This window comes from Scyliorhinus torazame, unplaced genomic scaffold (assembly GCF_047496885.1).
Source record: "Scyliorhinus torazame isolate Kashiwa2021f unplaced genomic scaffold, sScyTor2.1 scaffold_488, whole genome shotgun sequence".
NCBI classification, from domain to species: Eukaryota; Metazoa; Chordata; class Chondrichthyes; order Carcharhiniformes; family Scyliorhinidae; genus Scyliorhinus; species Scyliorhinus torazame.
In genome coordinates, this window is record NW_027308215.1 from 24,165 (window position 1) to 51,895 (window position 27,731).

Sequence of the window (27,731 nt, forward strand, 5' to 3'; positions counted from 1 at the left end):
GCTCATGGTATAGCTCTGATTTCATGCTTGTGCAAAAGATCTTAGTTGAAATAATGATTTTTGAGAAGATTAACGTGCAGTTAATGCAAAGCATACATTCAAAATTAGGCAGAATAATGCAGGTGGAAGTAGACAGGTCTCCTCCCTTCCTATTGCTATCAAGTTAGAAGAGCCCAAAATGAAAGATCACATGATTTTATTTGTACTATAGTTGTTTGCTCCAAATTCAGTTCATGGTACACTTCGGAGTGACTTTCAGTGCTGATAACTTTAATAGTTATTTTCACTAAGAACAGTACTTCCTCCATAGAATTATTCTGCTTTCAAAGATTAAGAGAAATTAAAGGAGGAAGCTACCCTGACAATTATTCCTGTGTTCCAATGTAATTTTAGCAGAAGAGTGTAGAAATTAGGGGCTAACATGGCAAGAGAGCAGGAAATGTTGTTGTGGGAGATCACAGTGTAAATTGGAAGGCGCGAGATCAAAATCTGACACAGAAGTAAAACAATTGGTGACATTCTAGGGCAGAAAAGCATTTGACTGCTGTTCCAGACCTAAACCCATTTGCTGCTATTGTCTTTGCTTTCGGACTTTTACAAGCCCTTCGCTCCTTCCAAGCAACAAGCCAAACTTTTCAATTCCCTCTCAACAACCTTCCTGTTGACAATGCTGGCCATTGATTTCCCTTCCCACCCAGCACTGTTGCTTTGGACTCTGCCCTATCCACAGTCCTTCACAATGCCAGTTCATTTGTCAACAATGCCAACCTTATTATGGATGATTTTATTCATCTCCAGGCTTTAGTTGAAATTTGGCTCACAAATAGTGACATCTTGCCCATTACTTTAGCGAGGCTGTCACATTCCCTGCCTAAACAATCTTGGCGATGTGGACCTTATGGCTTATCCTCTCAGGTACTGAGCCTATTCTCACCCATCTCTCCTTTAAAATACTGAGACGTCTTACAACACCAGGTTAAAGTCCAACAGGTTTGTTTCAAATCACTAGCTTTCGGAGCGCAGCTCCTTCCCTCAGGTGATTCACCCGAGGAAGGAGCTGCTCTGCGAAAGCTAGTGATTCAAAACAAACCTGTTGGACTTTAACCTGGTGTTGTAAGACTTCTTACTGCCCACCCTACTCCAACGCCGTCATCTCCACATCATCTTTAAAATACTGAGACTAATGACCCCTCAAAATCTACTGTTTTCACAAGATATCCTGCCATTTTCCATGACCTTTACTGCCATGGAGCTGATTGTAGACAAGGCCATCTCTGACAATTTGTATTCCTCAAGAACCACATCCTTCCAACTGCTTCCTTATGTCTCTGCCTCTGGAAAAGTTCTTCTAAGTCAGTTTCTCCACTACCACCTGTCGCTTTAGAATTTCTTCCTTGACAGATCAACCTTCACAGCCAACAGCAAGCTTCTTTATCAGTGAGATTGAGAGCATACCGTCAGCTTCTCAACTCATCCACGAGACCTTTCTCCTGCTCCTGTAACTCCATTCCCCTAAACAGTTGACCACCCAACTTTCTCCCCTGGTCCCGATGCTAGCTGCTATCAAATGATTCCCTCTCAGGTGCTATGCTCACACCCACTTTCAAAGCACTGTCATCAACACCTCAAAAGTCTCACCATCAAGCTCTCTGTCCTTGCAGGCTACTACCATATCCCCAAGCTTCCCATCTAAAGTTTTTGAACGCCTCATATTAGCTTTCCAGCCTGACACAGCATTGTCTTGCCAGATCCTTAATGTGCTAAAGCTTTAAAGAATTGTGGAGTCAATCATTAATTAGCAGGAAGGTTCTGCAAAATAGTAGTGAACAGGGAAGCAAAGCTAAAAACAAAACCAAAAAGTCAGAAACAGAAGTAAAACTGCAGAGACAATGAATCATCATTAAAAAGCAGGAAGCAGATGACCGAGTCATTTCTCTTTAAAAGGCTAAAAATTGACCTATTAGCGGTCTTTAAAATTACAGCAGATCTTAATAGAGTTGACAGTGTTTCCATGTGTGGGGAAGAGCAAAGTCAGACCACCAGTGAAACAAACACACTACTGCTGGAGAATTCCATTTTTAACCATAGTAAGTTGAACATCATGTTGTCTTCCAGCACATGATACCTCTTAGCTACTTGGGTGGAAAACATGTTACCAGGCTAACGTGTGAGATCGAGGAGACTGGATCTGTATTCTCTAGTTAAGAATTGAAACTCACAAAATTCTTAATGGCGGAGAGTGTGTAGATACATGAAGTATGTATTCTCTGGCCAGGGGACAGTCTCCCAAGTAAGAGACAAACCATTTAGACCTGGATTGAGGTGGAATTTCTTCACCAGGGCAGCAAATATTTGGCATTCTCTACCCCAGTCTGTGGAAGCTCAGTCATTAGGTATGTTCAAGACAGAGATTGTGACATCATGGGGAAAACTATGATCAAGTTGCATGATCAAGGGACCTTAGAATTTACAGTGAAGGAGCCATTTGGCCCATCAAGTCTGCACCGGCCCTTGGAAAGAGCACCGTACCCAAGCCCACACCTCCACCCAATTCCTGTAACGCAGCAACCTCACCTCACCTTTTGGACACGATGGCCAATCCACCTAACCTGCACATCTTTGGACTGTGGGAGGAAACCCACGCAGACGCGGGGAGAACGTGCAGACTCCTCACAGACAGTGACCCAAGCCAGGAATCAAACCTGGGACCCTGAAACTGTGAAGCAACTGTGCTAACCACTATGCTACCATGCGACCTACTCCTGTTCCCAATTTCCTACCTACGGTAAACTCTTAGAACAGAATTCAACAGGCAGTGAACCAACCCAAAATCGAATGACACTCAAATTCTAATTTACACAGGCCCAAAATAAATATCTGGTGTAATCTTATATCTCTGCAAATTCAAAGGGCGTTAAACAAAAATACAATCAAAACAGGGATGGTAATCATTGAACTCTTAATTGGATACTTCCTGGCTAAAGCAGTTTATAAAAATGAATTTTGAACAATTGCAGCAAAAGTAATTGAAAGAGCTTCCACTCGAACACCATTTTACAAATATTTCAGTTTTCAAGCAGCTAATAGAATCATTGAGAACCTTGGTTTAGATCTATTAAGTGCAATGCCCCAAATGCTGCAGACATCCACAAGGGAAATTTTAATGGGCTTAAAACGATGGGTATCACAGTATCTAGGCCAGTTGGCTGAATGCTCTTCCATCCATGGGATTGGGGAAAACACTGAACTTCATGATTAAATATTTATCCAATGCATGTTAATTATTGAAATCCTTTAAAATAGCTACATTGAAGACTAAACTGGCAATCACTCCCCCATTTCAGAGCAAAGAACAGGATAAATATATCAATGACAATTTCATTAACTAGTTAGTATAAAAAAGATAATACTTGTAAAAGTGTGCCAGTTTCTTTAATAAGATTAGTTTCCTTACCACAGAACAGAAGGAACTACTTGTTTTTTTAAACATACAAAACCCATAAATGATGCACGCATTTTTCCATCACTTAATCATTAGTACACATTGCAATGTGCAAACTGTAGCCTTTAGCAATACTGGATTTCCTAGTTTTATTTGCCCCCCCCCCCCCAACGCAATTCCTGGGAGGCTGATCCAGTTTGGTCATGTGACCTGTCATAGCCTATCTTCAAACTTGCTATTCATTTGTTCTTCTGTATGAAACTTAGATTATTTAAATACAGGAGAACCATCTTCCTAAAATAGTGAACATTACTTTAAATGGTGGAGGTTTATAACAATTTCACTCTTAAAACAAGAGCAAGTCAACTTGCAACAGGAACTCCATGGCTGCGGTCTGTGAATTGGCCAGAAAACTTAGCAGTCTTTTTTAAGTTAGTAAACAATACCACTGAACAAAAAGCACCAGCAACTTAATTCATTTGAAAGATAAGAAGCTGTGCAGGTCTAAGAACACAAGGATACAGGTGTAAGAAAGAGCACACACACACAACCTCCATTTCTATAGCACATTCCTTGATTTCAAGATGGCTCAAGCACATTAAAGCCAATTAAGTGCTTTAGAATTGTAGGAACTGTGGTAATGTTGGAGCTGCAACAGCCAATTTGTGCACACCAAGATCCCAAAATAAAACAGCAATGAAATAAATGACCAGATCATTTGTTTTAGGTGTTAGTTGAGACATGAAACACCTCCACCCTTCTTCAAACAGTCAAACTTGATATTGGGGTCCTGGTTTAAGTACAGCACTCCCATTAGTACTTCCCCAGGCAGCCCACATCTTGTGCTGAAGCCTGTGAAGTGGAGCTTGAAATTGAATCTAAGGCAAACTGAACACCTAAAGAAGTACATGTACGACACAAGGACATAGTTGAATTATCTAAATTTACAAGCAACTCAACAGCCTTATCCCATCCAGGCAGCACGTCCGCTTGGATGTTTTAACACTGGTGTGAACCACATTCCTGATGCACTTAGTAATTGTAAATGCACAAAACCAAAAATAATATATTATCCAAAACAACTGCACATAATATTCACAATTAACTCCAGACCATGGCCGTGTTCAAATGTGACAATTAGGAGTTGACAATCATTCTGTATGCAATTTCAGTCTCAAAGATTGTACCATTAATTACTTTACACACAAACATTTGTTCCAGTGTATTTAATAGGATCTGAATTTAGTAGGACCGTCGCAATCTTTCACAAAAAAAAAATGCAGTACAAAGCTATTCTAAAAATCTAAATTAAAAAACCTTAATCTTACACTTTCTACTTCTACCTACACTTGAGGCTATCCTTGGGTGGGAAAAAAATCCATTACTGTCAACAGAGAAATCATAAATCATTCTTTTTGCACAAATTTTCAGTTCCACTCTGAATAATAAACAGCAGGCACCTTTCCCTCAAGGTAAGTGAAGTAAGTCTGTTTTGCCAAGGAGATTTCCCTCATTTATTTTGCTGCAAAGAAAATTTCAAAGTGTATTTAAATAAGATAGTTTCCAAGGACAGGTAAAATATTATCAAATATTTACAAGACAGCTGAAACTAGATCAGGCATGAACAGGATGTACTCTGGACTCTGCAAGTAGTCCCTTTATTCTTCCAAGATGAATTTGCTCCACCCAGTCTTTCATGTTTCCTGATCATGTTTAGCAGCTTAGAGGATTAAAAAAAAAGTGAGCCAAGATAAGCATCCAAACTAGCACTTTTCAACAGAATTCAATTTCAACCAAGCCATATTGAAGATTATTAAAAGCTGCCATTTTCCTCTGGTTTTAGAAGGCTAGAGGAACCAAGCACCACTTGACATCCATTGTTGACATGATTCATTACTTTGTGTTTGAGGTGCACCACTTGCTCACGCAGGACACTGGCCGTTGAGGTCAATTCAAAGTTTTCTGACTTTAGAGTCTTTACTTTGTCTTCCAGTCTAGCAATCCGTTCCAGCTTCCTCCTCCGACAATTGGATGCTGCAATGCGATTTCTCAGTCTCTTCCTTTCAGCTTTGATCAGCGGTCCTCCTTGGCCTATTGGGGAAAGTGGTGGAGATTCACTCAGCGGACCTACTTCAGGTACCGTCTGGGGCTCCTCGTGATATTTTGGACACACAAGTTGAGCCAAGGTTGAGAAATGATGCTGTGCAGGTGCTGTGCCCACATAGGGAACATGCCCAGTAGAGTAATTTTCAGAGCCGGTGTTGGGCAAGCTCGGATTGTAGTTGCTGAGGTTAGTATACACAGGGACATCTCCTTTAGTCTGGGTCAAATGCAGATTACCGTGATAGATGGAAGTGGAGGCATGGGCTGAGCACGGAGTTGCCGGCAGGACTAGATGCTGGTTCTGCTTGTGTAAATCCTGCATTGCTTTAAAAAGAAAAAATCAAAATCACTGAGATGTCGATATTGTGTAACAATGCACAGAAAGAGGCACCATGCTTCTGAAAGATGCCAGTTTGTGAAAGATCTCCCAAAATGTTTTCATTTTCAAGTATATATCAAATTCCCTTCTATTTTATGTCTTTGTTTCCTCTATTTTTATTTCCAGAGTATGTTATCCAGCATTCCAGATTAAACTTCATATTATCTCACAATTAAGGCATATATTTACAAACCAGAAAACCCCCTTCAACTTAAAATTGATGACAAAGCACACTCATGGGATTTTCACCAAGTCTTTAGACTTTAGCCTTTCTTCTAGGACCAAGATAGAACCCATTGCCTTCAAGTTTTTGAACAGTCGCTGTTTCAAGTACAGAATTGAAAATGGCTATGTCAATTTGTACTTTGCTTTGTTTCTCCCCCAACTCCAACCACCATTTTGAAAGATAATAATAATCTTTATTGCCACACGTAGGTTTACATTAACACTGCAATGAAGTTACTGCTAAAAGCCCTAGTCACCACATTCCGGCACCTGTTCAGGTACACAGAGGGAGAATTCAGAATGTCCGATTCACCTAACATGCACGCCTTTCGGGATTTTTGGGGAGAAATCTGGAGCACCTGGAGGAAACCCACGCAGACACGAGGAGAACGTGCAGACTCCGCACGGACAGTGACCCAAGTCGGGAATCGAACCTGGGACCCTGGCGCTGTGAAGCCACGGTGCTAACCACTGTGCTGTCCCGTAATGTGGTACTGTCACAGGGCAAATCTAAATATCACCAAAGTGGTCATTCAAGCCGAGATCCGATAATACTACATTACAAGTATACAATTTATGTTCAGTATTGCAGAGTCCTTTCAAACTAAGTTGAACATCATCGAATCGGTTACATTTTCTTTGGCTATCATAATCATTTCGCACCAATTGCACAAATGTAGGGTTGGATATTTCTCTGCCGAAAAAACTGTTACTTCAATTGGCGATTTCCACCTCCCTTGATCTCTCCTTCACTCTTATAATTGGACATTGTTTGCTTTCATTGGAAACAAGCTTTACTCAGTATTTAATATACCATTGTCTTAATTATCTGGGGAAATTCCCATCAAATCTCTGGGGGAATTCCCATCAATTCTCTGGGGAAATTCCCATTAATTCTCTGGGGAACAGACTAGCCTTTCAGCACCTTACACCTACTCTGCCTCATGGTTGATCTTACTGAATTTGTTCTTGAATGGAAACATCCACCACATAACATTGGGTTAAACCTCCAGTCACCAAAACAGAGATGCTGACCGTTAGTTAGAACCTTTGTCATCCATGAGACACCCTCCTCACAATGCCCAAGTATCTGCACTTTTCCCGCACTGCATTTTCAGATGCATTGCCCATATTGTAGCAATAACCACAGTATTTTCACATTTTCTTTCACAAATCAACTGACTGGTTGATTTTTTTCTTGCCTCCGATCAACTATGCTTTATTTTTATGTTCAATAACTCTTTCCAAATACATGAATCTTTCAAAACCATCTCCTTCTCCCCTCCCACATTTTCTTTAGCACATTGTGACCCTGGCAATTTGTAAGGAACTAAACAAAGTGAGAAAGCCAAAACAATATAGTAATTAAAACAATTATGCTAGATCAATGTCTTAAACTCAGTAGCCTTCCCAATGTGGATCTAATCAATCAACAGTTTAAAAAGTTAAATGAAGGCCAAAACTTATAATGCAGGATACTGTAAATATTTGGAAAGCATCATGCATTGGGGGGGCTATGAGCTAAATCACAAAGCAACGGCCCGATGATACCATGCTTACATCTTAAAAGTCTAGAAGTTATAAAGGTGACCTGGGTAGGCAGAAGTCCATCAGTCTGGCAATGTACCACCTGAGGTGTTCTCTGCACAGATTTTGAGAGAGAAATTATATAGTGGAAGATCATATATATTGCATGTCTTTCACTTGTCTATACGATGATGCTTTTCAAACCTATGACTGGCTCTGGACTACCTCCAGGGACATCCAGTTGGAGGTGTGATTAGGTGAACAAGATTATAAGGGGCATGGACAGGGTGGATAGGAAGCAGCTGTTCCCCTTAGTTGAAGGGACAGTTACAAGGGGAGGGACAGAAGTTTATGAGGGGATTTGAGGAAAAACCTATTTACCCAGAGGGTGGTGCCTGTCTGGAATGCACGGCCTGGGAGGGTGGTAGAGGTAGGCTGCCTCGCAACCTTTAAAAAGTACCTGGATGAGCACTTGGCACATCATAACATTCAAGGCTGTGGGCCAAGTGCTGGCAAATGGGATTAGGTAGGCAGGTCAGGTGTCTTTCATGCACTGGTGCAGACCTGATGGGTCGAAGGGCCTTTTCAACGCTATTATTCTGATTATCTAACCTTAAACGGTGCGCCGTTAAAGCCAAATGCAACAACTATGTTTTCTCGGCAACTACCATGCTTTAGTACAGCACAATAGTGCAAACACTTTAAAAATAACACTTCCAACTTTGCTGCATTGATTATTTGATTGGCAATTATGGATCTGCAATAATCAAATGTACAACCAACTAAAAGCAAGTCATATTTATTTTTTTTAAATGCTGGTGAAGGGCAGCACGGTGGCGCAGTGGGTTAGCACTGCGGCCTCACAGCACCGAGATCTCAGGTTCGATCCCAGATATGGGTCACTGTCCGTGTGGAGTTTGCGCATTCTCCCAGTGTTTGCGTGGGTTTCACCCCCACAACCCAAAAGATGTACAGGATAGGTGGATTGCCCATGCTAAATTGCCCCTTAATTGGAAAAAAACCCGAATTGGGTACTCTAAAAAAATTTTTTTTAATGCCATTCCAATCTTCATTCATGTTAGGTTGTTCAATTAGATAACTGCACATTATATTTTATACAACCGCAGCGTAACCTCCATCACTTTGTATTCCAGGCAGTGTGATAAAGACCAACATTCCAGTGTTTCTTTTTGTTTTCTTTCTTGTACGTGTCCACTATACTTTTTTCAGCAATTTTTGTACATGTCCCTCTGTACCACCAGAGTTACTAGTTCTTAGCCATTTAGAAATCTGATCCATCTTTCTTGTCCAAAATGTAGTGGCCTCAAATTTCCCCTCACTCCACCCACCAGCTTCTTAACGCCATCATGTTAATTTTCAACTGTTTCCCATCTACATTTGGCCGCATTACCCACACAATTCCCCGATAAAAAAGGTATGGCATAACGTGCACCCAACTGCAATCTTTCTATAAACACTTACTATAGGGGTGAGTGTTTTCAATCTGGTCTCTACTCGCCAACAAGAATCCTCGACCTGCAAATTGTAATGCAAAGATTTGTTTTTAAGAATCTAAGATGATGCCTTTCAGTTATTTAAATTTCCAGGTTAACAATGCTGTAAACACACACTAGAAAAGAGTCAGTTACAAAAATAGTCTACAATTGTAAAACTCTTAAGACTCAACATTTATTCAGACTGCCATAAATCTAGTGAAATACTCCCAAGTGCTCGACGAAGGACTGAGACAGATGATGTGGAATGGGCAACAAGCCAACTGTTGAGAGGTGGTGAGTCAAAGCAGAATTAAAGGGCTTGGGGTTTAAGGAAGTGTCGGAAAGATATTCAGAGAGGGTTTAAGTGGAGTGAAAGTGCCTGCCTCAAATGCCCTGTAACCTCGGCCCACTACCACGAAGCCCGAGAGTGGGGCAGACGCGCAACGTCCATGTGCGGCTGGCTGGAAGAAGTCTGATAAAAGACTCCCAAACAGGCCATTTCCTTAAAACACAGACAGGGCGCCAGTCTGCCGGCGTTCATGTAGGAGCGGGCGTATTAATAAAGAGAGTGAAGTTAGCGCTGACCGGGGGGGGGGGGGGGAGTCCCCCGCTCTGGGGGCTGCCCCAAACCCCGTCGAAGGCCCAGACACTCGGCCCCCAGGCCGGCCCGATCCTCCAGGCCTCCCAGCCCGGTCCGATCCTCCAGCACCCGCCCCGGATCCCCCGCTCGGAGGCAGCCTCACCTTTCACAAAGGGATGGCCGTGGGCCTCCAGCTCCCGCCTAGCGCCGGGCCCGTCCGCTGGGCCCACCAGCTTGTCCAGCTCGGGGGAGCCCCGCTGCAACGCGTGCTGGGAGCCGCCTCGCGGGCTGTCCGCCGCCGCCTGCTGCCGCTCGGCCGCGCTCTTTTTCTCCATCATCATCATCATCATGGTCGCCGTCGCGGTGGTGGTCGAAGCCGTGTGAAGGTGGCCGCCGACACTCACTGCCTGATCCTGGTAGAAAGGCGTTCCCATCCGGATCGCTCCCGGGGGGGAGGGGGGGGGGCAGGCGTCTGGACCCTAGCAGCGACCGCTCACCAAGCCAACGAGAACGTGGCGCCAGCCCGGCCGGTGACGCACATAGCCGCGCGCGCGTGCATGACGCACGTTCTATTAATAGCATTGACGTCATCGCGCGCTCAGAAGTGCGTCACCGCGTGGGCCGCCGCCGACCTGGCCCCACCCACGTCCCGACTGGGGGCTGGCCGGCTGTTGGGGCCACTGGCCTTGCCTGTTCGGGACGGCAGTCGCGTCGATACAGACCGGAAGGACCGCCGTCATTTGGAGGCTGAGGGAAAAGATATTCGGGGCGCATAGATTTAAAATCGGTTGATGGCAGGATTCGAGGGCAAATAGGGCATGTTTTCCACCCTGATGCCCGACTCATCTAAAAGGTGTCTGCCTGGGTGGGCACCTCCAGTACTCTAACCTTGCAGGGCCACAGACCAAACGCCAGAAATGTGGGATTAGGCTGGGTGGCTCAGAGATACATAGAACATACAGTGCAGAAGGAGGCCATTCAGCCCATTAAGTATGCACCGACCCCCTCAAGCCCTCCCTTCCACCCTATCCCCATAACCGCACCAGCACAGACTCGATGGGCCAAGTGGCCCTCCTTTTGTGCTGCATACTTTCTCTGATTCAAAGAACAAAGAAATGTACAGCACAGGAACAGGCCCTTCGGCCCTCCAAGCCCGTGCCGACCATGCTGCCCGACTAAACTACAATCTTCTACACTTCCTCGGTCCGTATTCCTCTATTCCCATCCTATTCATGTATTTGTCAAGATGCCCCTTATATGTCACTATCGTCCCTGCTTCCACCACCTCCTCCGGTAGCGAGTTCCAGGCACCCACTACCCGCTGCGTAAAAAACTTGCCTCGTACATCTACTCTAAACCTTGCCCCTCTCACCTTAAACCTATGCCCCCTAGTAATTGACCCCTCTACCCTGGGGAAAAGCCTCTGACTATCCACTCTGTCTATGCCCCTCATAATTTTGTAGACCTCTATCAGGTCGCCCCTCAACCTCCTTTGTTCCAGTGAGAACAAACCGATTTTATTCAACCGCTCCTCATAGCTAATTCCCTCCATACCAGGCAACATTCTGGTAAATCTCTTCTGCACCCTCTCTAAAGCCTCCACATCCTTCTGGTAGTGTGGCGACCAGAATTGAACACTATACTCCAAGTGTGGCCTAACTAAGGTTCTATACAGCTGCAACATGACTTGCCAATTCTTATACTCAATGCCCCAGCCAATGAAGGCAAGCATGCCGTATGCCTTCTTGACTACCTTCTCCACCCGTGTTGCCCCTTTCGGTGACCTGTGGACCTGTACTCCTAGATCTCTTTGACTTTCAATACTCTTGAGGGTTCTACAATTCACTGTATATTCCCTACCTGCATTAGACCTTCCAAAATGCATTACCTCACATTTGTCCAGATTAAACTCCATCTGCCATCTCTCCGCCCAAGTCTCCAAACAATCTAAATCCTGCTGTATCCTCTGACAGTCCTCATCGCTATCTGCAATTCCACCAACCTTTGTGTCGTCTGCAAACTTACTAATCAGACCAGTTACATTTTCCTCCAAATCATTTATATATACTACAAACAACAACGGTCCCAGCACTGATCCCTGGGGAACACCACTGGTCACAGCCCTCCAATTAGAAAAGCATCCTTCCATTGCTACTCTCTGCCTTCTATGACCTAGCCAGTTCTGTATCCACCTTGCCAGCTCACCCCTGATCCCGTGTGACTTCACCTTTTGTACTAGTCTACCATGAGGGACCTTGTCAAAGGCCTTACTGAAGTCCATATAGACAACATCCACTGCCCTACCTGCATCAATCATCTTAGTGACCTCCTCAAAAAACTCTTATCAAGTTAGTGAGACACGACCTCCCCTTCACAAAACCATGCTGCCTCTCACTAATACGTCCATTTGCTTCCAAATGGGAGTAGATCCTGTCTCGAAGAATTCTCTCCAGTAATTTCCCTACCACTGAAGTAAGGCTCACCGGCCTGTAGTTCCCTGGATTATCCTTGCTACCCTTCTTAAACAGAGGAACAACATTGGCTATTCTCCAGTCGTCCGGGACATCCCCTGAAGACAGTGAGGATCCAAAGATTTCTGTCAAGGCCTCAGCAATTTCCTCTCCTGCCTCCTTCAGTATTCTGGGGTAGATCCCATCAGGCCTTGGGGACTTATCTACCTTAATATTTTTTAAGACACCCAACACCTCGTCTTTTTGGATCTCAATGTGACCCAGGCTATCTACACACCCTTCTCCAGACTCAACATCTACCAATTTCTTCTCTTTGGTGAATACTGATGCAAAGTATTCATTTAGTACCTCGCCCATTTCCTCTGGCTCCACACATAGATTCCCTTGCCTATCCTTCAGTGGGCCAACCCTTTCCCTGGCTACCCTCTTGCTTTTTATGTACGTGTAAAAAGCCTTGGGATTTTCCTTAAAACTATTTGCCACTAACCTCATGACCCCCTTCTAGCCCTCCTGACTCCTTGCTTAAGTTCCTTCCTACTTTCCTTATATTCCACGCAGGCTTCGTCTGTTCCCAGCCTTTTAGCCCTGACAAATGCCTCCTTTTTCTTTTTGACGAGGCCTACAATATCTCTCGTTGTCCAAGGTTCCCGAAAATTACCGTATTTATCCTTCTTCCTCACAGGAACATGCCGGTCCTGAATTCCTTTCAACTGACACTTGAAAGCCTCCCACATGTCAGATGTTGATTTGCCCTCAAACATCCGCCCCCAATCTATGTTCAGTTCCCGCCTAATATTGTTATAATTAGCCTTCCCCCAATTTAGCATATGCATCCTAGGACCACTCTTATCCTTGTCCACCAGTACTTTAAAACTTACTGAATTGTGGTCACTGTTACCGAAATGCTCCCCTACTGAAACATCTACCACCTGGCCGGGCTCATTCCCCAATACCAGGTCCAGTACCGCCCCTTCCCTAGTTGGACTGTCTACATATTGTTTTAAGAAGCCCTCCTGGATGCTCCTTACAAACTCCACCCCGTCTAAGCCCCTGGCACTAAGTGAGTCCCAATCAATATTGGGGAAGTTGAAGTCTCCCATCACAACCCTGTTGTTTTTACTCTTTTCCAAAATCTGTCTACCTATCTGCTCCTCGATCTCCCACTGGCTGTTGGGAGGCCTGTAGTAAACCCCCAACATTGTGACTGCACCCTTCTTATTCCTGATCTCTACCCATATAGCCTCACTGCCCTCTGAGGTGTCCTCCCGCAGTACAGCTGTGATATTCTCCCTAACCAGTAGCGCAACTCCGCCTCCCCTTTTACATCCCCCTCTATCCCGCCTGAAACATCTAAATCCTGGAACGTTTAGCTGCCAATCCTGCCCTTCCCTCAACCAGGTCTCTGTAATGGAAACATCATAGTTCCAAGTACTAATCCAAGCTCTAAGTTCATCTGCCTTACCCGTAATACTTCTTGCATTAAAACATGCACTTCAGGCCACCAGACCCGCTGTGTTCAGCAACTTCTCCCTGTCTGCTCTGCCTCAGAGCCCCACTGTCCCTATTCCCTAGTTCTCCCTCAATGCTCTCACCTTCTGACCTATTGCTCCCGTGCCCACCCCCCTACCATACTAGTTTAAACCCTCCCAGGTGACACTAGCAAACCTCGCAGCCAGGATATTTATGCCTCTCCGGTTTAGGTGCAACCCGTATCTAGATGCAACTAGGCATAATCTTTATTAGTGTCACAAGTAGGCTTACATTAACACTGCAATTGAGTTACTGTGAAAAGCCCCTAGTCACCACACTCCGGCACCTGTTCGGGTACAGAGGGAGAATTCAGAATGTCATATTCCCCTAATTTGCACGTCTTTCGCGACTTGTGGGAGGAAACCGGAGCACCCGGAGGAAACCCACACAGACACGGGGAGAACATGCAGACTCCACACAGACAGTGACACAGACAAGCCGGGAATCGAACCTGGGACCCTGGAGCTGTGAAACAACAGTGCTACCCACTGCTCCCGTACCACCCCTCGGTAGCTGGTCATTCAGCTCATTGTGCCTGTACCGACCAATAATTATCCAGCCTAATTCCACCTCTGCCTCTTGTGCTGCAGGTTACAACGTTGTGTTTTTTTAAGGCAGTGAGGCTTTCTATCGCCACCATCCTACCAAGCAAGAGTTCCACATCCCCACCCCCACTTCCAAACTACTCTAATCTCTGCAATTATTTTAAAGCTATGTCTCCCATTGTGAATAGGTCCTCCCTATCCTTCATATCTAGGCCCCTCATAACTTCTCAAATAAATCCCCCCTCAGTTCCAGCAATTTTTAAGTAAGCGTGTGATTACTGCCACCAATTGTAATGCTGAATGTTGTAATTGTTACAGCCCCGCTAGACAGGCTAGACTGAGTTTGTAGTAAATACACTAGTGTTTAAAAATCCATGTTTAGAAAGAATGAGGAGCACGTATGTATTTGAGGACAATAAATATATTTTTCAATTGCATTAAACTCTTCAAAATTATTAATAAGACTATTGTATCTACCTTATGTAAATAAAACCACTTTGTATTTCAAAGCCTACTTCTCGATTTGGCAGACGGATGTGTTTCATACAGCCAGGAGTATTACTTGGTGACACAGTGGCTGGTGAACAGATTTAATAGTTCATCATTACAACTTGTGGATCTTCTCATTGCTTATCCAGACACTACAGAAAAGACAAACTAGATGAGAAATTGTTTTACAGGAGTGGTTAGTGTGCACTGAAGAAAATATCTAACATAACCCAAGTTCACATCACATTCTTATCCATTTTAAAAAATAAATTTAGAGTACCCTATTTTTTCTTCCCCCCAATTAAGGGGCAATTTAGTGTGGCCAGTCCACCCAACCTGCACATCTTTGAGTTGAAGTGAAACCCATGCAGACATGGGGAGAATGTGCAAACTTCAGACAGTGACCCAGGGCCGGGATCAAACCCGGGTCCTCAGCGCCGTAGGCAGCAGTGCTAACCACTGCGCTACCATGCCGCTCCACATTCTCATCCATAATCAGACCTCAGGGCGTCCCCCTACACTTACCACTCTTCCTCATGGTACAAAATCACACACAAGAGATAATCAAGACACGAGTGACAGAATGTAAAACTGTATTTTTATTCCATAGTTATTTAAAAATGTTAACAATATTTTCACAACCTGCAATTCTGTCCAGAGACTTGGTTTCTCGGATACTACATTGCATTACATTTTTAGACACGATGTTATTGAAATAATCAAGCAACCTGGCTAATTGTGCAAAGATTATTTTATATACAACTTGTAGTTTTTCGAAAATTCCAAAGTTCAAATACGAACCATATCCTCCTCTAGTTTTCCTCAAAACACCCAGAATAGAATCCCTACTGCGCAGGAGGCCATTCGGCCCATTGAGTCTGCACCGACCCTCTGAATGAGTACTCCATACTGTGAAGGACAAGATTCAAAATGTAGTATAGATCATTAAAAGTAGGAAGTGGAAGTAGGTAGAACCACCAACGGCATGCAAATGCAGTCATTAGTTTTGTATCCAGAGGCAAAGTACAAATCCAAGGAGGTAATATTGAACTTGTACAAAACCTTAAATTGGGATAGTGTCAACCATTTTGACATCCCATTATATAGAAAGGTTATAACAATGGAACAATTCACTGCAACAGATGAGGGGTTACAATTACAGAGACTTGAAAAATTGGGATTTTTCACTTTTTTTTAGTAGAACTGAGAGGTTAAGGGAAGATGTGACAAAGGAATTCAATGAGTGTATAGGTAATGATAGGCTGTAACTACTGCATGACAAAAGATTCATCAAAATAATTAATGGAAGTTTAAAAAAAAGTCAAAAAATTGTCAGAATGTGAAATTCTCTGACACAGAACAGTTGACACAATCTGTAAATACTTCTAAAAGGTAATCAGACAGTTGCTTGAAAGAGGCACAATGAATTGTATGGGGAGAAAGGAATTAGATTAGGTAGTCATGGACAAAAACGGTGCAATTTTTGGCTGAATGCCCTGTTTCACACAGGGTTGTAAGTCTAAACTGTCTGTTAATTTCCCCTTTTCCAATATTGACTTCATACCACCTTGCTGAAGTTTGTTTTGCCATTTTATTATGTTTCAGTTTACCTGTAGTCTTTAGAAGCATGAAAATTTAGTTATCCCAAGTATTTTCTCCACAGCAAAAACATTCCCAGTTTCTTCATCTGCCTCCGTCAGCCAAGATTCCCAATCATTGATATTGGCTTAGCTGCTTTTAGTATACAAAGCTAGGATATCCTCCACTATGGCAATGACCAGAACTATATACACACTTCAAGCAGAGCTGAATAAGTGCTCTCTAAAACAGTCACTAGTATTGACTTGTATTCCAACCCTTTGGCCAAATATGCCAAGACCCAGTTTGTTTTAATTTCTGTCTCACATGGTGATTGTTTAAGTGAGCTTTCTATCAGTATCCCTAGATGTATCATGTTCACTGTATATGCTCACTGGTTAACCCATTTCTCCAATCTCATCACTTTGCTTTTTTGGCTATTCTAAACTTGTAAGTGCAATGCCACATATTCGTCTACAGTTGTTCTGCTTGTGTTATTTGCAGTCCCCTACCCTATATATCAACAAATTTAAACAGTTGTTCCTATTTAAAATTATTTATGTACAATGTAAACAATAATTGTCCTAGCAGTGACCCCGGAGGCATTTTGCTAGATACTTCCTTCCCTTGATTTTGGGTAGTAAAGATAATTGGTTATGTTTGCACACTACCTGCCATTTAAGTGTTGTACTAGTAAACATTTTCACATTTAAATTTTAATCACTTCATACAAAGTACCATGTAACAACACACAACTCTGATGCGGTAATATCTCTTGTGTATTAAGTTCCTGCAATAATTTCTTCATTCTCTGCAATCGTTGCTCTTGACGACGAGATTTCTGCTGCAAGAATTTCAGTTTCTTTTTCAGCTTCTCATTCTGTTCTTCCAGCTGCTGAATTTTTCTCTTTTGCAAACACGCGTCACCCACACTGTAGCTGTGATCGTAAACAGTTAGCAGACCATTTGCTTGGTTTAATTCAGCACCCTCTATTTCTTCTGCTGCACGAGGATAGTCGCTTGCCTTTGCCATTTCTAACTTCTATTGACACAATGATTAATAGATTAACAGTTCTGAACATATACTTTCAATATTCAGTAATAGTAGATTTAAAGTTTAGAATCACTTTTGTAAAAGTGATCTGCAGTTATTTCCTCAAACTACAACATTTTATCTAATCCTAATGGTTTTAATACGATACTTTAATGTTAAAGTATAACATGGCTTATAATCAGTTACATATAAAATTAAATTAAAGCACATTTCACAGCATATGTTTCATAAAAAAAGTCTAGCCCAACAAGTTTTCTGGAGTTAACCATTTTAAAGTTCAAGATTATGCTTTTTTATCTGAAATAAAAAATCAACTTAGATTTTGGGATCGGAGGGTGAAAAGGTTTAATTTCTACATATGTTCGGTTTGATCAAATGCTGAGTCAGACAACACAAAATGTGTATTTAGAGATGGGGAAAGATTTGTGAAACATCAGGGATAATTGAACACTGGAAAGGTACCAGAAGGTTAATGTGATAACCATATTCAAAAAGGATGACCAAACAGATAGACATAGCTACAGGCTCGCGTGTCAATCACCCCAGAGTCTATATTTTCCGAGTGTAAAAAAGATCCAATGAGCTGAGGTCATGGTTTTTCTCATCTAACATTAGGGATTTCCTTTGATGTTGGGACAGCATATTTGCAATATTAATGAATTCAGCATGTTGTCAGGTGAAAAATAGAGTGTCAAAACAAGCAGCCTATTCTGCACCAGGATGCCAATCGGGGTATGCTATATGTGAGGTGTTAATAACTAAACCTTTACGGTGGCACAGTGGTTAGCACTGCTTCCCCGCTGAGGATGGGTTCAATCCCAGCCCTGGGTCACTGTGTGTGTGGAGTTTGTGCATTCTCCCCATGTCTGCATGGGTTTTACCCCACAACCCAAAGTTGTGCAGGGTAGGTGCATTGGCCACACTTAATTGTCTCAAAAAACTAAACCTTTACATTACTTGAAATACATTGTTTGCACTTCAAAAGGTTTCCTTCATAATACTTGAGATTTTCAATTGATCTTCAGTTCACTGTGGGAATAGGAGAACAGAGCTTCCCAAGTGTCTGCCAAACAAATTACATGCATATTAAAGTACACAGAAAATGGAAAATAGCAAGCTTTTAGGCATTCCACCCAGTTTTTACATATCAGAAATTGGATTATTCTGTTAGCATTGTGATTTCACAGTGACTTCATTGCAGTGTTAAAGTAAGCCTACTTGTGACAATAAAGATGATTATTTTTTGTGCTTCGAGGCATTTTAGGTATAAATAAATCAGCTACACTTTAGCAGTTTTTGCCTGTACACAATAGTCAAGTGCAGGCTATCTTCTCCTGATTCAGTTGACAAGATAATATATTTTGCTGTGAGATTATGATTCCATATCCTAGTCTACCATTTAACTCAATAACTCAACCACAGCAGTCGAGAGAGGTGCAAGTTTTAGTTCTGCTTGATGCAGAATGCTATTCAACCATTAATTAACATTAGATAAAGTAAATATATTGGAAGAATAACAGTTTTTTAAAAAAATTAAGTGATGATTCATTTACATGACAGAGTTTAAAGATTAACACATTCATCAAAGAGATACAAATGAATTGCCAGTTGCAAAATGATTGCCCACTTGAGATAAAGGAGAAGTGGAATCAAATCAACTGAAGTATGTCTGGCTGACAAATAAATACACATTTGATCTGACAAGCATACCAACCGGAGTGGGAAGCTTTTTATATGTGATCTGAATGCCCATTAAATAAGGAGGGGGGGTGAAAGCTTCAATTCAAAGTTCTCCCTCCTAATCCTGTCAGAAATTGTATGATAACTTTTGAGTGAATGGAAAATTCAATTTTAACATATTTTCTTTCCATCTTCTCTCCTTTGCAACATTAAATATGATTTACTGCTGCCATTGAACCAAACCTGCTTTAACAAACATAATTAAAATACAAGACACAATGTGTACTAGATGTTCCATTTTTATGTCAGTGTAGCTTGGATGCACTTGCTTTTGGAGAAAGGTGGTGCCTTTGCTTCCCACCTATAAAGTATTTAGTGTTTGGACAAACACTGGTGGGCTGTACCGAGAGCATTCTACATCAACAAGGGACTGTGCTTCCCATTATTAATGCACAAATCAGCCAACAAGTTATGATGAAGCACAAGTGAATTCCTGGATCATTTACACCACCCTGCCTTTACTTTGCAAACTCAACATCTCACTTTTAATCTCCCCCGAGCTTCATGAACTGGTTACATTTGCCCTTTAAACTTGCCACAGAAAGTTTGGTCAAGTAATAAATTGTGTACCTGGTCTGTTAATGATGCAATAATTGTAACTGACTGCCAATCAACCTCGGACACAGAAAATTAACGGTTAAAAATGGGGAGCCTCATTTCTTCATGAAGTGAATTATTGGGAGATTTTAGAAATGGCAATTAAAAAAAAAATTTTTTTTAAAAAGGCTCACTTCACCCCCCCCACACCTCTTTTTTAAAAATAAATTTAGAGTACCCAATTCATTTTTCCCAATTAAGCAGCAATTTAGCGTGGTCGATCCACCTACCCTGTACATCTTTGGGTTGTGGGGGTGAAACCCACACAAACACGGAGAGAATATATAAACTCCACACGGACAGTGACCCAGAGCCGGGATCGAACCTGGGACATTGGCGCCATGAGGCAGCAGTGCTAACCACTACACCATCGTGCTACCCCCTCCCCCCCACTCTTAATCCAGCCTTTCATTCCCTTTCTATTTCCCTTTCTGATCCTGATTTGAAAATTCAATCACTAATTCACTCTCCACTAATTCACTCTCCTTTCTCTGTTTATTTATCAATCCTTAAATCTCATTGGTTAAGAAGATACACTGTTGTTCATTGCGATCTCAAATGCACTGTTAATTGTTTGCAGTTGCAGGGTAAAAAGGTTTTGAACTGAAGGGCCGAGGAAAAAGTCCAACTGACTGGGCAGGAATCAAGATGCCCAACTCTCTCAGATCCCAACCCACCAAAGCAAGATCTCATTTCCCTGTTCTAATTATGTAGGTAAATGTTAAAGAATCCATGATACTATCCAAAGAAGAGAATTATTTCAGTGTCCTAGCTAACATTTTTTTCAAATAACACTATCAAGATCAGCTTAATTGATAATTCATTTCATGGCTATTTGTATTAAATGTCTGATATTGGATCTTTAATATGATAGGATCATTATGCATTAAATTCTACACACCAATAGCAATACAATTAATATTAATCTATAAAAGGTAGGTTATAAAATTCGAACAACAAAAAAAGTTACCTTTGACTGTTGATTTGGTCGGGTAAAGCAGAAAATGGATGGTACAGCATTTTCTTCCAGTATTTTGTTGTTACAGTTCTTTCTAAAACAATCCAACGTGAAATGTTCTGAGCAAAGATTACTGTTTTTGGTGGGTGTAAAATTACGTCTCCTTACTGCAGCCAGCCACTTCTTACAGAGCTCTGGGCGTTTCAGGGGAAACCTTTAAACAGGTTTTAGAAATATTGTTAGAGGAAAGACCTTAATTAAATATTTTAACAGGATGATCAGCAAAACGCGTGAACACTTGCAGTCAATTCGATTATGTAGTTCTTCTGTGCATTCACCTCCTACATTTGATGTCGATGGACATGCTGCTAGCAGAAAGATCAAAGCTACAGAAGTTACAGGAGGGAAATCACAGTAGCAATCAAATAGGACAAATCTGAGGGAATCTGCCGCATTCCATCTGCCAGACCACCACTACCCACCCAGGAATGGGCAGTTCTCATATGGAAGGTCCAGGCCTATATGTCAGATAATTGAGAATAAGCGGTTCAGAAAGCCGCTCAGATCACACCTTTGTGCTCTGCTTAACACTAAAGTACAAGTGAACTACACACGTGCTGGACCTACTGCACAGAAGAGTCACAAGGCAGGTGCCCAGTAAAAAGGGGATTTATGTGCAAATTTAAGACTGAGAAATCATTCACATAAAGAGAGATCAACACATGATTTGAGGAGGGCTTAATGACCTCTATGATCCATTGTTATCTTGTAATCTCAATTTTTGGAATGAGGATAATAAGGAGCAATGTGTGTTGCCTGCAATTCCCAAGAACGATCGTCTGCAGCTTTAGAATCAAGGTCATGCTGCAATGCATTGGACCATGTATGTCTGTCATGGAAAGCCTAATTGAATAATGCACCAGATGGTACAATGATCTGTAAACGTGCTAAAATTTCAGATCTGTCTTAGATATTCTCTTAGTACAGAAAGGTGCCCACGCTGATCATGCATAACTGGGGCACAGCGAACATTTCAGCATTACCTCAGTCAGTTTCCTCAAGGAGGAATAAATTATGCTGCCCAATTCCATCAGCTGACTGGATGTGGGCTTTTGGTGTCCATCTGCATATTAGCAGAGTGTTGGTTCCTTTGTTGCAGGAGCTGTACCGAACCACCTCCAATGTAGCAACTGGGGAACGCATTGCTTACGGAGCTGTGGGTTGCATCAACACTCTGCATTCTGAGCCACGAGTGGTAGCACCATGCTTTCGTTGAATTTATTATATACTGGCATCTCTGCATTGTCTCACAGAGCTTGAAGGCTGCTGTGCCTGCCTCCAGTTTGAGTACCATAGATTGAATCAAATTCCAGAATGCATGACTTCCAATGGCATCTCTAATTTCCCTCCTTTGTCTGTACACTAAACTGACATAATGCTCCCCAAATACTTTTTTAAAAATCAAGAACTGAAACTTGCTGGCTGTATTACTGACTTATTTTGGTTGGTTTTGGTGAAGTTATCCTATTGTTACTGAGAAGCTCCATGAAAAAGAGGTTCTGCATATACTCTCACGGACCTGTCTGCCAGTTCCTCCCGGCACCATCACTATCTCATGCTGTCTATGCAATAAAAGATGGAGTCGTTTTAATGTAGTAGGTAATGTTCACTCTAAACGAGCACCCAGCAAACTCCGATTTTATACTTCTCTGCATTTTCATGTGCTCAACATGAAGCTTATGAAATAATTTAACAGCGTATATGCTGAAAGTCTGGAATAAACACAAAAAATGCTACAAGTGCTCAACAGGTCAGTCAGCACCTGTGCAAAGAGTAGATGTTTCAGATAACAAACTTTCATCAGAACTGCCTGAGCATTTCCAGTATTTTCTGTTTTATATTTGAAAGACAGAACTGCTATGTACACATTAAACAAAAAAACTGGTGTGTGAAACCAACCTAGTAGTTCTTTACCCCTTAAAAAGAGACAAAGAAACGAGTGCAATGCTCTATATTTAGTGGGAAAGGTAAATCTTGTATTTAGGTACTCCTTTCATAACTCTAAAACACACAAGGGCCAATTAAGCACTTTGTAAGTGCAGTCACTATTGTGATTACATGGCAGTTTCGACAACACTTTGGGTTTGGGGCAGGGTCAAGGGAAATGCCACTTCAGGGGAAACCACAGATTTGAGCCAGGGAAGTAGGACGGAAATTTTCAGAAATGGGAGGAAAAGGGGTTTAAGACACTAAAAGATTTGTTTCTTGGGGATCGGTTTGCAGGATTGAAGGAGCTGGGGGTGAAGTATGGGCTGGAGCAGGGGGAAATGTTTAGCTACATAGAGGTTCGAGATTTTGCTAGGAAGGAGATACAGAGCTTCCCGGTGGAGCCGGCCTCCACATTGCTGAAGGAGGTGCTGACGACAGGACGACTGGAGAAGGGGGTAGTGTTGGCGGTTTATTTTGGAAGAGATCAAAGCAAAGTGGGAGGAAGAGTTGTGGGAGGGTATGGAGGAGGGGTTCTGGTGTGAGGTGCTCCAGAGAGTGAACCCCTCCACCTCGTGCGCGAGATTGGGGCTGATACAGTTGAAGGTGGTATATAGAGCACGCCTCACAAGGGCAAGGGTGAGCCGGCTCTTTGAAGAAGATTACTGGAAGGAGGTTTTTAGGGTAATCTCTAAAGTGGTGCACCTGAAACTGGACCCGGGTCCTCGGGAGGTCATATTCGGGGTGTCGGACTAGCCGGGCTTTGAAACGGGTGCGGAGGCAGATGTTGTAGCCTCCGCCTCATTGATCGCCCGTAAGCAGATCCTGTTAGGATAGAGAGCAACCTCTCCATCCTGTGCCCTGGCGTGGGGACCTGTTGGAATTCTTGACTCTTGAGAAGGTTAAGTTTGAACTGAGGGGAAGGATGGAGGGGTTCTACAATTCATGGGCGTTATGCATTATGCACTTTCAAGAATTGGATAACATCGAACATTAGTGGGGGAGGGCAGGGGTATGTGGTAATGGTGACTATGGGTGATTCCTGATTCCTTGTTATTTGTTTATGTTAACATTCAGGCAGTTGTTTGTGGGTTGGTGGGAGGATGGGATTGTTGTTGTTGATGTGGGGATTGACATTATATTCGTTACTGCTTATTGTTTATTGTTGGTGGGTGCAAATTTGGGAGAAAATGTGAAAAAGGAGAATGAAAATATATTTTTTTAAACTATAGGAAGGTCACCAAACAGCAATGAAACAAATGATCAGACAATCAGATTTTTAGGTCTCGAGGGCAGCACGGTGGCGCAGTTTTTTGCATGAGGTCCCAGGTTCAATCCCGGACCTGGGTCACTGTCTGTGCGGAGTTTGCACATTCTCCCCATGTCTGTGTGGGTTTCGCCGTCACAACCTAAAGGTGTGCAGGTTAGGTGGATTGGCCACACTAAATTGCCCCTTAATTGGAAAAATGAATTGGGTACTCTAAATTTATTAGAAAATAGATGTTTAGGTCTTGGTTGAAGGATAACATTGTTCAGGACACAAGAGCTCAGCCACTCTAAAGTTCAGATAATGCTGTGGGATCTGATAATGCTGTTGGGGAGGTGGTGGCGTAGTGAAACTGTCACTGGACGAGTTAACCAGAGTAATGCTCTGGGGACACAAGTTCAAATCCTGCCACTGTAGACGATGAAATTTGAATTCAATAAAAATCTGGAATTGAAATTCTAATGATGACAATAAAACCATTGTCTTTTAAAAAAATAAATTTAGTGTTCCCAATTAGGTTTTTTCCTAATTAAGGGGCAATCCACCTACCCTGCACATCTTTCGATTGTGGGGGTGAGACCCACTCCGACACGGGAAGAATGTGCAAACTCCACACGAACAGTGACCCTGGGCTGGGATCAAACGTAGATCCTCAGCACTGAGGCAGCAGTGCTAACCACTGTGCCACCCCATGAAACCATTGTCAATTGTCAAAAATACCCACCAGGTTCATTAATGTCCATTAGGGAAGGAAATCGGCTGCCTTTACCTGGTCTGGTCTACATGTAACTCCAGATCCACTGCAATGTGGTTGACTCTTAACTGCAACCCCCCCCCCCCCCCAACCCCCAAGGGTAATTTGGGATGGGCGATAAATGCTGGCACAACCTGCAATGCGCTTGTCCCATGAACAAATTTTTTCAAAATCTCATACATCCACCAAAAGAGAAGTCATGGTTTGAGTTCAACATCTCACCCGACAGATAATCTGGTGAATAATACACACTCCCTCAGTACTGCAGTGAAGTACCAGTCAGATTGGAGTAATGTGCTTCAGTCTCTGGAGTCTGGCTCAAAGAAAGGAATATCACCACTGAACTGTGACAGACATACAAGACAGAAAAATAGTTCAATTCATCCTATGTACATAACCAAATTTAGGGCAGCACAGTAGCACAAGTGGATAGCACTGTGGCTTCACAGCGCCAGGGTCCCAGGTTCGATTCCCCGCTGGGTCACTGTCTGTGCAGAGTCTGCATGTTCTCTCCGTGTCAGCGTGGGTTTTCTCCAGGTGCTCCGGTTTCCTCCCAGTGTCCAAAGATTGGCCATGATAAATTGCCCTTAGCGACCAAAAAGGATAGGAGGGGTTATTGGGTTACGGGGATAGGGTGGAAGTGAGGGATTAAGTGGGTCGGTGCAGACTCAATGGACCGAATGGCCTCCTCCTGCACTGTATGTTCTATGATCCATCAGAACAGAAGGCAGATCGCAAACAAATATTATACATTTTGTTTTTTTTTAAATATAAATTTAGATTATCCAATTCATCTTTTCCCATTAAGGGGCAATTTAGCATGGTCAATCCACCTAGCCTGCACATCTTTGGGTTGTGGGGGCGAAACCCACGCAAACACAGAGAATGTGCAAACTCCACATGGACAGTGACCCAGAGCCAGAATCGAACCTGGGACCTCAGCGCCGTGAGGCAGCAGTGCTACTCACTGCGCCACGGTGCTGCCCTTGGTTTTTGTTTTTTCAAATAAATTTAGAGTACCCAATTCATTCTTTCAAATTAAGGGGCAATTTAGCATGACCAATCCACCTACCCTGCACAGCTTTGGGTTGTGGGGGCGAAACCCACACAAACTCCACATGGACAGTGACCCAGAGTCGGGATTGAACCTGGGACCTCGTCGTCGTGAGGCAGTTGTGCTAATCACTGCGCCACCGTGCTGCCCTAAACAATTATTATACATAAGTTTGTATTCATACAATAACAGAAACCTTTCCACTTGTTCACAGCTTTCCCACCAATCAAAAAAAAATCTACTCCCCTTAAACCTCCCCCACCACTCCCACTCCCTGTTCCATACCCCCCAAACCACCTTTCCTAATGAAGCCCCCTTCCATTCCCTCCCCCAAAACCCCGTCCTCTTCAACTCCCCTCCTGAAACTCTTCGCAAACCCTACCTCAACTCCCTCTCCTGAACCAACTCCCAACAACCCTCCCCCCCCCACCCCACCAACACCATCAGGCGGTGTGTAAAGACTGGGCCGCCGAACGTGGTCACTCTGGGGTAGCGCCGAGACCACACAAAGAGAAAGCTGCCGGGCGCAGCCTACCTGTGGAAGGAAACTCCCCGGTCCTTATCGTAGCGATTCTTGCAGCCATAGGCCGAACAGGACAACACCATGACACCAGAACGGCCCCACTGCCCAATTCACCCACCTGAGAACAAACCCGGCTCTGATTGGCTGGAGAGAGCTCGGTTCTGATTGGCTGGAGGGAGCTCGGTTCTGATTGGCCGGATCGCTGCAGACTCGGATTGGTTGGTGCAATCACGGTTCTGATTGGTTGGACCAACACTGGGGTGGCGGGCAATGTAATTAATGCACAAGGTGAAGGAGAAACCTGTCCACCTTCCTGGTCATCCTATCTCCCAACTCCTGACTGCTCCTGGCTTGTCACTGTAGTGGTCTATTGGTCTGTGTTTCATTTATGTGGGTGTTTATTACAGATACTGTGCTTGATTAGTTTTTTTTTATAAATGTTTTATTGAAAATTTTTTCCCAAACAACAATTTTTCCCCTCTTACAAAGCAAACGCAACAATAACAATACAGAAATTTTAAACAATACACAAGTAACAAAACCCCTTTATCTTTGACCTAAACTAACCCCCCTCCCCCCCCCCCCCCCCCGGGTTGCTGCTGCTGGTCATCTGTCTTCCCTCTAACGTTCCCCTAGGTAGTCGAGAAATGGCTGCCACCGCCTGGTGAACCCTTGAGCCGATCCTCTCAGGGCAAACTTTATCTGCTCCAGTTTAATAAACCCCGCCATATCATTTACCCAGGCCTCCAGTCCGGGGGGTTTCGCCTCCTTCCACATGAGTAGGATCCTGCGCCGGGCTACTAGGGACGCAAAGGCCACAACGTCGGCCTCTTTCGCCTCCTGCACTCCCGGCTCTTCCGCAACTCCAAATAGAGCTAACCCCCAGCCTGGTTTGACCCGGGCCTTCACCACCCGCGAAATCACTCCCGTCACTCCCTTCCAATACCCTTCCAGTGCCGGGCATGCCCAAAACATATGTGCGTGGTTTGCCGGGCTCCCACCACACCTCCCACATTTGTCCTCCACTCCAAAGAACCTGCTCAATCTTGCTCCCGTTATGTGTGCTCTATGTAGCACCTTAAATTGAATCAGGCTAAGCCTGGCGCATGAGGAAGAGGAATTTACCCTGCTTAGGGCATCAGCCCACATACCCTCCTCTATCTCCTCCCCTAGTTCTTCTTCCCACTTTCCTTTTAGTTCGCCCACCGACTCCTCCCCCTCTTCCCTCATCTCTCGGTAAATCTCTGACACCTTGCCCTCTCCGACCCACACCCCTGAAAGCACCCTGTCCTGTATCCCCTGTGTCGGGAGCAACGGAAATTCCCTCACCTGTTGTCTAGTAAATGCCCTCACCTGCATATATCTCAAGAAATTTCCCCGGGGCAACTTATACTTTTCCTCCAATGCTCCCAAGCTCGCAAAAGTCCCATCTA

At 43.4% G+C, this 27,731-nt stretch overlaps 2 protein-coding genes across 3 annotated transcripts; both read right to left on the reverse strand.

Moving 5' to 3' along the window:
* Window positions 1-3,416: 3,416 nt before the first annotated feature.
* On the reverse strand, window positions 3,417-10,238 carry LOC140406349 (transcription factor JunB-like). Of its 2 annotated transcripts, XM_072494445.1 has the most exons (3): window positions 9,916-10,235; window positions 9,159-9,212; window positions 3,417-5,869 (listed from the first exon to the last, which is right to left on the reverse strand). In XM_072494445.1, exons 1-3 carry the CDS (start codon window positions 10,184-10,186, stop codon window positions 5,256-5,258), a joined length of 939 nt encoding a protein of 312 aa, XP_072350546.1. In that variant the 5' UTR covers window positions 10,187-10,235; the 3' UTR covers window positions 3,417-5,255. The 2 variants fall into 2 exon arrangements, with proteins under 2 accessions (XP_072350546.1, XP_072350547.1); XM_072494446.1 differs by lacking the exon at window positions 9,159-9,212 and having other exon boundaries at window positions 9,916-10,238.
* Window positions 10,239-15,368: 5,130 nt separating this feature from the next.
* On the reverse strand, window positions 15,369-26,428 carry LOC140406350 (THAP domain-containing protein 1-like). Its single transcript, XM_072494447.1, has 3 exons — window positions 26,311-26,428; window positions 20,727-20,928; window positions 15,369-17,407 (listed from the first exon to the last, which is right to left on the reverse strand). Exons 1-3 carry the CDS (start codon window positions 26,379-26,381, stop codon window positions 17,075-17,077), a joined length of 606 nt encoding a protein of 201 aa, XP_072350548.1. The 5' UTR covers window positions 26,382-26,428; the 3' UTR covers window positions 15,369-17,074.
* Window positions 26,429-27,731: the final 1,303 nt, after the last annotated feature.